Source organism: Hevea brasiliensis, chromosome 14 (genome assembly GCF_030052815.1).
Source record: "Hevea brasiliensis isolate MT/VB/25A 57/8 chromosome 14, ASM3005281v1, whole genome shotgun sequence".
In the NCBI taxonomy this organism is placed as follows: Eukaryota; Viridiplantae; Streptophyta; class Magnoliopsida; order Malpighiales; family Euphorbiaceae; genus Hevea; species Hevea brasiliensis.
Window position 1 is genome coordinate 72,709,524 of NC_079506.1, and position 10,232 is coordinate 72,719,755.

General features: G+C 32.9%; 1 protein-coding gene and 1 non-coding gene across 2 annotated transcripts; one reads left to right on the forward strand and one right to left on the reverse strand.

The window, feature by feature from the left end:
• The first annotated feature begins 469 nt into the window (after positions 1–469).
• Positions 470–3,566, forward strand: LOC131172985 (uncharacterized). Its single transcript, XM_058134621.1, has 3 exons — positions 470–1,138; positions 2,246–3,061; positions 3,150–3,566. The coding sequence occupies exons 1-3, from the start codon at positions 524–526 to the stop codon at positions 3,564–3,566; spliced, it is 1,848 nt and encodes a 615-aa protein (XP_057990604.1). The 5' UTR covers positions 470–523.
• A 3,910-nt stretch (positions 3,567–7,476) lies between these two features.
• Positions 7,477–7,583, reverse strand: LOC131173717 (small nucleolar RNA R71). The gene has a single exon (XR_009144030.1). It is a non-coding gene; the product is annotated as a small nucleolar RNA R71 (small nucleolar RNA).
• Positions 7,584–10,232: the final 2,649 nt, after the last annotated feature.

A 10,232-nucleotide genomic window follows, 5' to 3' on the forward strand; every position in this document is an offset into this window, starting at 1 on the left:
TATTTTTTAAATATAGTTTTAGATTTTGATGGTTAGTATTACTATTTTCTTCCATTATTATTTGTCTCATTTAGGTTTTATACGGTAATTAAGGAAATAATTAAATAACTTTGCTTTTATAAAAGTATACTAGTAATTGACTAAATTATCATTTATCTCGCTTATAAAATTGTATAGATAAAAATAGATAAAGGAAATAACTTTTTATTTTTATTTTGATTGAAAGTGAGAGAAAGGAGAGGAATGGAGAAAGAAAAGAGAGAAAAAGGTTAAAATGGTAATTTTATTTTAGCATTTGGAAAACCAACTATAGCAAGTCAAGAGTATTTTTTTGAACAAATGTTAAAGTTGAATGATATTATTTTAATAAATTAAAATTGAGTGATTAAAATGAAATATCCTCAAAATTACATGACTACTACTATAATTTACTCAAATTTTCATGGAGTGCCACATTATTAATAAATTTGGAACAAAATTGCAGGTTGCATTTTCGAGCTTGGAGCATCTAACAATAATTAGCATGAGTAACTTGGAAAGGATATGGCACAACCAACTCGCTGGAGGTTCCTTTTGCATGCTAAATTCAATGATAGTAGAAGATTGTGAAAACTTGCACACTCTTTTTCCATCAAATGACTTAAGAAGATTTCAGAAATTGGAGCGGTTAGATTTAACGAGTTGTGATTCACTAGAAGAGATATATCAACTCCCAGAATTCAATGCTGAAGATGAAAGTTTTGCAATAGATTTGAATTTAAGGTTTATGAAAATTCGTTATCTGAAAAATTTGAAAAATCTCTTTCTTGCTTCCGTAGCACAAAACCTTTTACTACTTGAAAAGCTTAGTGTATACTCTTGTGGGGTGAAGGCGATTGTTGCAAAGGCAGAAGGTGCAAAAGCAGCCCCTTCTTTTGTGTTCTCAAAACTGCTCTCCTTGGATCTCACAAATCTACAAGATATTAGGAGATTTTATCCAGGAATACATAGCTTGAAATTTCCAAGGTTAAAAGATTTGAAGGTGCATCATTGTGGAAATGGAATGGAGTTTTGTTCAGAATTGTTTAGTTTACAGGGAAAACATGGAGAGGAACAACATCACATCACTATCCAACAACCATTACACTTGGAGAAAAAGGTACAATCTTCTTATTCTTTAAATGACATTCATTGAAAAAGTAGGTACTTCCTTTAAATAAAGAAAAAAAAAAAACTATAATTACACTATATAAAAGGTGTACGCCATAATAATACGCTAGTTTAAAAGTGTTTTTTAAGAAAAAATATTTCAAAAATAAAATTTTAGAAAAAATTATTTTCAAGTAAAAAATTTTTTAAAAAATAAATTCTGGAAAAAATTTTCTTTTTTTTTAGTATTTATAAATTTTTCTATTTAAATCTTTTTTTTAAACAAACAATGTTTTCTTTGAAATTTTTTTATGAAAAAAATTTTGTTGACAAAAAAATTTTTTGATATCTTTTTTTAGAAAAGTTCTCTATTTGAAAATGATTTTTCAAAAGCATTCTTCTGAAAAAAAAAAAATAATAAAAAATAATTGTGAAATTTTACAATGTTTTAAATGTTTGATTGCTTTAATTAACGAAAAAGTTTTAAAAAATAGAGAGAATTTATAAGTGAATTTATAACTTTTAAAAAGTTTAAAAAAAGTTTAATTTTATTTAATTTTATAGACTAAATAGTAATTTTCTTTTAAATTACATGAATAAGAATTTATAAGAGAATTTATAAGTTTAAAAAAGTTTAATTTTATCTAATTTTATAGACTAAATGGTAATTTACTTTTAAATTACATGAATAAGAATTTAGAATAATTTTTAGAATAAATAATTTAATTCATTTAGTAACTATATACTATAAAATGCAAAAATACTTTTTAATATTAATCACTAAAATAAAATAAATTCAAAATAATAGAATGAAAATTAAACTTGACTGCCATTATATTAATTTCAAATTTATACTTGAGAAAAAAGTTGTTATAAAGTCAATGGTCTTGACGTCATTTCCCTTCTGTGGATTTTATTGCATGTTATAATTTCCCTTCTGTTGGTTTAAATCATTTCATTTTTAAGAAGTAACAAGAAATTCATTAAGATTAGCTGAGAAAATCTGCCTGTAATACATCAGAAATAGAAAAATGGAAAATCTTCTATGTCTATATACTATTCTTTAATACCATCATCAATTCATGGCCTGTGAGATAATCAATTTGCTTTTGCATAGGTTTTCCCCAATTTGGAGCTGTTGTCATTAGATGGTCAGATGATTGAGATGATTTTGCGATGCCAATTGCCAAAAGGTTTCCTTTCCAAAGTAAATTCCGTTGAACTGATTCGAGAGAAATCAAATGTTGATCTTTTTGGATTCCTTCAAAGATTACCCAATCTGGAAACTGTATTTGTCGATGATTCTTTTCTCCAAGAGTTTGTACTCCAATGCGAAGATAATGATGGCGCTATGCTACCACGGGTTAGAAATTTGAAATTGAGGAGGCTTCATTATATAAAGCATATCTGGAAGCCACACCCCCAAATGGACCTTGTTCTTCAAAATCTCCAGACTATGGATGTATTTCATTGTTATAATTTGGTCAGTTTAGCACCATCCTCTGCCTCTTTCCAAAACCTAACTACTCTAAAAGTTGAATCTTGCAAAGTATTGAAACATTTGGTAACACCATCAGCAGCCAAAAGTATGGTGCAACTTGTGACAATGGGGATTAGAGATTGCGAAATGTTGACCGAAATAGTAGTCGATGAACAAAATGGAACACCAGAAGAGATCGAATTCGGCAAATTGAAAACTTTGCAGCTCATTAATTTAGAAAGCCTCACAAGCTTTTGCTTCGGTGGTTTTACATTCAAATTCCCATGTTTGGAAGTAGTAACTGTGGAAAGATGCCCCAATATGAGGACATTCTCTGCTGGAGTGTTGAGCACACCAAAGCTGCAGTGTGTAAAATTGAGAGAATTTCATTTTCAGAAATGGCTTTGGGAGGGCGACCTTAATACCACCATACGGCAGTTTTATACGGAAATGGTAAGCATCCTTCTAATTTTTCTTAAAATTCCAGTTTAAGAGTAATTTTATTTCTTCTTTAACTAATGCAATATTTTTGTTTTTTCAGGATGGATTCAATGGCATTAAGAAAGTTAAACTCTCTAAATTTCCCCAGATAAAGGAAAAATGGCACACCCAACTTCCTATGAAGCTCCTAGACGGGTTAAGTGAATTGGTGGTGGACAACTGTGAGTATTTCTCGAAAGCCTTATCATCAAATCAACTCCAGTTCTTGAACCGTTTGGAGGTGCTGATTGTAGAAAAATGCAATTCCCTAGAAGAAATATTTGATTTGGAAGGGATGAATGCTGTTGAAAGGCATGATAAGTTGATGTGGCAGTTAAAGGAATTGCAATTAATTGATCTGCCAAAGTTGAGGTGTATATGGAACAAGGATCCTCAAGGAATTTTGGATTTTAAATACCTAAGACTGCTGAATGACAATCATTTTCTTAAAAGATTAATAGAAAAGATTAATCTTTGAGGGCTTATAGCCTCCATGCCAGAAAGAGTTTCAGATGCTTCAATAGGCATTCAAATCTCCGGATTCATTATCTTTCCACCCAAGAAACGACATTGAGAGTCTTGCAAGAGCCAGCCAAATTCAATATTGCCCCTCTCCTTATCCATCGTAGCATCAAAATTACAATTTAAGAATGCATATGCGGGAGAAAGATGCCACTTTCCATCAAACTAAGAAGTGTTATGTGAAAGTTGAGCAATTTGACTATCCTATCACATTTGTCTCCAACCTACAACACTTGTCCCTAACTTATTGAGATGGATGCAACTTGAAAATTTGACAGAGTTTCCCTTTAAAAATATAGCAAATGGAACATATGAAATTTGTTGAAGTACATTTGAATATATATATATAATGTAGCTCTATGTTAGTCAAACATATCTAAGGACATACATATACATTTATCCTCAGAGTGATGATCAAAAAGAAAATATTTACCATTCGAAGGTTCTAGCTGTGTAAACTTATGTGCAAACAAAACAAAATATACAAATGAAATACACTGGCCCGACCTCTATTAAACTCTACAACTAGTGAATCATAAGAAAGGACAATATTTAAAAATAGGCTACTAATATTAGAATCAGCAAAAAGGATATGAAATGTTAAAATTTAAGGGGTGAGTATAAATACTCAATGAAAAAAAAAATAAATAATAAATAGACAAGGGTTTAGTAATTAACAATACCAACTTGCTATACTAGAACAAGTCAGCTAAAAAAAATATTATTTATTCAAAATCATATAATAAAGCTAAAATAAAGTTTATGCTGTAAAAATATTGTTGAAATATCATAAAATATGTAATATTTTCATACATTCGCTATACGCTTTTAATAGATAATGCTATCATCTTAGGTGTACAAATAAAAATACTGGCAACTTGAAAATAATACTAGCATCTTGGGCACTATAAAGACACTAACAGCCCAAGGGCAATAAAAATATAGGTCATTGTGGTGAGGGACCATGTGGCATGAGATAAAAGATTATCTACTAAAATTGCATAAAGTGCACAAGGTAATATCCATAAAAGATAGTGAAGTCACATCGGTCTCATTTAAGGATTACCTCCGTAGATAGCATTTTGTAGACATACAATTTATATAATTTTAATAGAATCGAGTCCACTAGTAAGTATCATCTTCTCATAACACTATCACAGTACTAAAAATTTATGCCACAAAGGCATAAATAGACAGGAGTCGCCACCCGGGTGATAATCGAGACATATTTATTGTTTCTTCTGAGGGACATCTGATTGAGGCATTAATTTTGGAAGGAACAACCGAAGGGACTTGATTGATGCATGATAAGTGCATAATTTATTAATTTTACTCTCATCATATTTAGTGTTTCTAGTGTGTTTTTATGCAATATTCAGTGGATTAAAGTATATTTATCATTTAGGCATATTTTTAGATAGTTATTGAAATAATTGTGTTAAATGGAGAAATTTTCAACATTTGATATTTGCTATATTTTTTAGGTGTTTCTAAAGTTGTGGGTCTCCAAATCGAGTGCTGTTTAATCCATTGAAAAGCTAAGATAGAGCACTACAAATGATAAAGAGAGACCAAAGCCCAAATCAGTCTCCAAGGTTGACAAAATGAGCTATGGATTTATTGCAAAAGCCTAGACTTGATGTGTCACGACTAGTTTCAGTATTTATTTTGTATCTGGAGTTCCAGAAGTCCAAATGAAGCAAGCTCAAGCCCAATTGAACCTTAAGAGCTACCTCTACAACTTCTATGAAGGGCTGGAAGCGAGATGAGGTCGTTTTAATTGTCAAAAACGGCAATAAAGTCGTCATTATAGGCTGGATACTCTGTCAGAATCAGTCTCGATTTTTTGTGCCATAATTTGGGCTGTAGACCTCAGATTTGGGCAAATGAGTACCCGTTGGAAAGCTAAGAAATAGCGCTACAACTTTCTTGAAGAGGGCAGAGACAGATTCGAAAGGGAAGTGGCTGAAAAACAGCCTTGATCGCAGAGACATGAGTGTAGGCTGAAAATCTGTCTTTTGAATTTCAAAACTTTTCCTAGTTTGATTCCTATCTTTGGGATTAGGTTTTTTTTATTATAAAGGTGTTTTTGGGCAGCAACCAAAAGACATCCATTCAGCAGGCTCGACATCAAAAACACCTTCATTCTCAATTCTCTTTTTAGATATCTTTTTTATTTTTCTTCAATTTTCTGTTAGCCATGAACATGAGTGGCTAAGTTTTAAATTTAATTCAAGGGATTCAAGTTCTTATGTATGATTTGTGAGACCAGGTTCTTAATTTAATCTATGTCTTTTTAAATTTCTATTGTTTCCTGATTTAATTATTTTTGATATATTGAATGATTTGCTAAAAAGGCCTATTAGTTAATTGTTGGATTTGATCAATTGCTAGTTCATCTTCATAATTTGTAATTGTTGTGTAAAATTGAACATGAGTAGCAATTAGATTTTATTGATTACGATCCAAGTTTTCGATAATAACCTAAGGAAACAATAGGGTGAATTAAGCTTCATAAATTGTTGTTCAGTTTGACTACTTTCTATTCTTAAAGCAGTTATTAATTTGATGAGGATTGCTTAATACCAATTCAGTTAATAATTAGAGTTAATAAGAGTGCTGGGCTCAAATTGATGAGTATAGGGAAGTCAGGGATTTACCTCGCTGTTTGGTAAATCTACGTTAAGTATTCACTAAGAGATAATTGTACTTCTTTTGTCTATGATCGAATCATTCATTGGAATGCGAATTACCTTGGACTGAAGTTTATTTAATTTAAGAGTTTCATATTTAATTTTAGTTCTTAATTTCTGATTTCTGATTTCTGATTTCTTCTTTGGACTGCGAATTAACCCCCCAACCTTTGTTTCTTTTTCCATTACATAAGTGCATAAAATTTAGTAATTCAATCTCTAGGGTTCGATCTGGATTTACCACTTACTGCAGAAAATATTTCATAACTGGTAATTTTAGTTAATTTAAATTTTGGTGGATTCGACAACCATCAAGAATTTTGGAGGTGTTGCCAGGGCTGAAGTTTGTTGGATTTCGTGTTTTTAGTGTTAGGATATTCTGTTATTAACTTTATTCGTGAAGTGTTGCTGTTTTCAGGTTTTTGAAAAAAAAATTACGGTGTTACTATTCATTGGTAGATTTTTGGTTAAATTAGGAGGGCAGCCCATACTTGTTTTGAAGGAAACGACATTTTGATCAAGACCAATCAATCCATAGGATTTTTTGGCCCTACCCTCTTGAGGCCAAATTCTATTGTTTTCTAGGGTTTTGAGGCATTTTTCTGTTTTTACTTTCATTTCTTTTTGTTTATGGCAAGAATTTCTCAATCTGGTGAGTTGATCTTTGATCCAGAAGTAGAAAAAATAGCTAAATAGTTGAGAAAATCGGCTAAGCAAGCTAGGCAGATTCTGAGTACATCTGAAGGAGTCCAATTTCCAAGGGAATTAAGTTCGGATTTGGATTCAGATTCAAACTCTGAAAATGAAATCATGGCTGCTAGAACTTTGAAAGAGTTGGCTGCCCCTGATCTAAACCAACAGCCTTTGTGTATTCAATACTATGCTTTAAATGTTGCTTTTGAGTTAAAATCTAGACTAATCCATTTGTTTTCTAAATTTCATGGTCTTGCAGGTGAGGATCCACATAAGCATTTAAAGGAATTTCATGTTATGTGTTTTAGCATAAAACCTCAAGGAGTTTCAGAGGATCAAATCAAGCTTCGAGCTTTCCCTTTCTCACTGGAAGGCACTGCTAAGGATTGGTTGTATTACCTTCCTTTTGAATCTATCAACTCATGGAATGGGATGAAGCAGATATTTTTGGAGAAGTATTTTCCTGCTTCCCGTGTTGCCAACATAAGAAAAAAAATTTGTGGCATCCGGCAGTACAATGGAGAGAGTTTGTATGAGCATTGGGAATTATTTAAGAAACTGTGTGCAAGTTGTCCCCATCATCAAATAAGTGAGCAACTATTGATTCAGTATTTCTATGAGGGATTTCTACCAATGGACTGCAATATGATAGATGTTGCTAGTGGAGGAGCTTTGGTTGACAAGACACCAGATGAAGGAAGGAGGCTGATTGCTAACATGGCAGCAAACTCTCAGCAGTTTGGAATGAGAATGGATCACACACCTAAGAAGGTTAATGAGGTAAGTACATCTAACCTTGAAAAACAGATTTCTGATTTAACTTCTTTGGTAAGGCAATTCACTGTAGGGAACATGCAAACTATTAAGGTATATGGAATTTGTTCGGGTTCAGGTCATGTTACTGACATGTGTCCTGCATTACAAGAGGATGAATCAATGCAACATGCTAATGCAATAGGAAATTATGGATAGCCACAACGCAGATATGATCTCTTTTCTAATACTTATAATCCAGGATGGTGAGATCATCCCAATCTGAGTTATGGGAATCAAACAGTGAAAAACCGATACCAGTAGCAGAGACCACAAGTGAATCAACCACCTCCGCCTCCCTCAAATCAAGGTATGTCACTTGATGAAATTGTTAAGGCTTTGGCTAACAATACCCAAAAGTTTCAACAGGAGACCAGAAATAGCATTCAAAATATAGAGAGACAGATTGGTCAGTTAGCTTCATCTGTGAGCAAACTTGAAGCTCAAGGTTCTGGAAAGCTTCCATCTCAAACAGTTATGAATCCCGGAGAAAATGCCAGTGCTATACTGTTGCGGAGTGGGAAAGAAGTTGATAACCAGACATCACATTAGTCAATGAAAAAGAAGAAGCAAGGACCAAAAGTGTCTGAAGTTCCTGAAGTTGAGGTAAATACTGAACCTAAACTGAATAAGGTTAACAATTCTGTTCTTCCTCCATTTCCCTGTAGGTTGGCCAAGACTAAGAAAGAAGAACAAGAGAAAGAAATTTTGGAGACTTTCAGGAAGGTAAAGGTTAATATACCTTTACTGGATGCGATCAAATAAGTTTCCAGGTATGCTAAATTCCTTAAGGAATTATGCACTATAAAGCACAAGTTGAGGAATAATGAGAAGATCAATGTGAGGGAAAATGTGTCAGCATTAATTCAGTGAAAATTACCCCTTAAGTGTAAGGATCCAGGTTCATTTTCTATTCCCTGCAGAATAGGTGATTCTAAATTTGAACGTGCAATGACAGATTTAAGAGCATCTATTAATGTCATGTAATATTTAGTTTTCTAGACTTTGAATTTGGGTCCTTTGAAAGAAACCAGTGTCATTATTCAGTTAGCTGATCGTTCTAATGCTTACCCATTAGAAGTAATTGAGGATGTGTTGGTGCAGGTTGGAGAATTGATTTTTCCTACAAATTTTTACATTCTGGATATGCATGGAGGACAGTGTTTCCACATCAAAGTCAGCTTTGATTTTGTTTGGAGGATTTTTCCTAAAAACTACTAAGACAAAAATTAATGTGGATGATGGTACCTTAACTATGGAGTTTGATGGAGAGACTGTTAAATTTAATATCTTTGATGCCATAAGATATCCTGCTGATGATCATTCTGTCTTTTCTATTGATGTTGTTGATACAATTGTGCAGGATGTTTTTGAGTTAAGCATAGAGGATGAGTTAAAAGTGGTGATTAGTCAAGGAATTCAGGAAGTCAATACCAATCTGCCATTAAGTGTACAGGTCCAAGATGCAGTAATGGCATTGCAGTCATTACCTCCTGTTCCAAAAAGGTATGGAGTATCAAAGATTGACTTACCTGTATCTCACACAAAATTATTACCTTCTGTTGTGCATGCACCAGCTGTTGAACTCAAACCTTTATCTGAGCATTTGAAGTATGTTTACTTGGGAGACAATGAGACACTTTTATTTATCATCTCAAGTAATTTAACAAAGATTCAAGAAGACAGATTGATTAGAGTTCTAAGAATACACAAGGAAGCAATTGGATGGACAATAGCTGACATCAAAGGTATAAGTCCATCAGTGTGTATGCATAGGATTTTACTGGAAGATGATGCTAAACCAAATAGAGAAGCTCAAAGGAGGTTGAACCCACAGATGATGGAGGTTGTGAAGAAGGAGATTTTAAAGCTACTGGATGCAGGAGTTATTTACCCAATTTTAGACAACAAATGGGTAAGTCCAGTCTAAGTAGTGTTAAAAAAATCAAGAGTTACTGCGGTAGCAAATCAAGATAATGAGCTTGTTCCAACAAGGATTTAGAGCGGATGGTGAATGTGCATAGATTACTGCAAGCTGAATTCAACAACAAGGAAGGACCACTTCCCATTGCCATTCATTGATCAGATGCTTGAGTGGTTAGCAGGTAAGTCTTATTTTTGCTTTCTTCATGGATTTTCTGGGTATAATCAAATTGTGATTGCACCAGAGGATCAAGAGAAGACTACCTTCACTTGCCCTTTTGGAACTTTTGCTTTTAGAAGGAAGCCCTTCGGGCTTTGTAATGCACCTGCCACATTTCAGAGATGCATGATGAGCATATTTTCAGATTACATTGAATAGTTGCAATTAGGTGTTCATAGATGACTTTACTGTGTATGGTGATTCATTTGATGCATGTTTACATCATTTGACTTCTATTCTTGAGCGATGCATTGAGAAAAATCTTGTTTTGAATTATGAG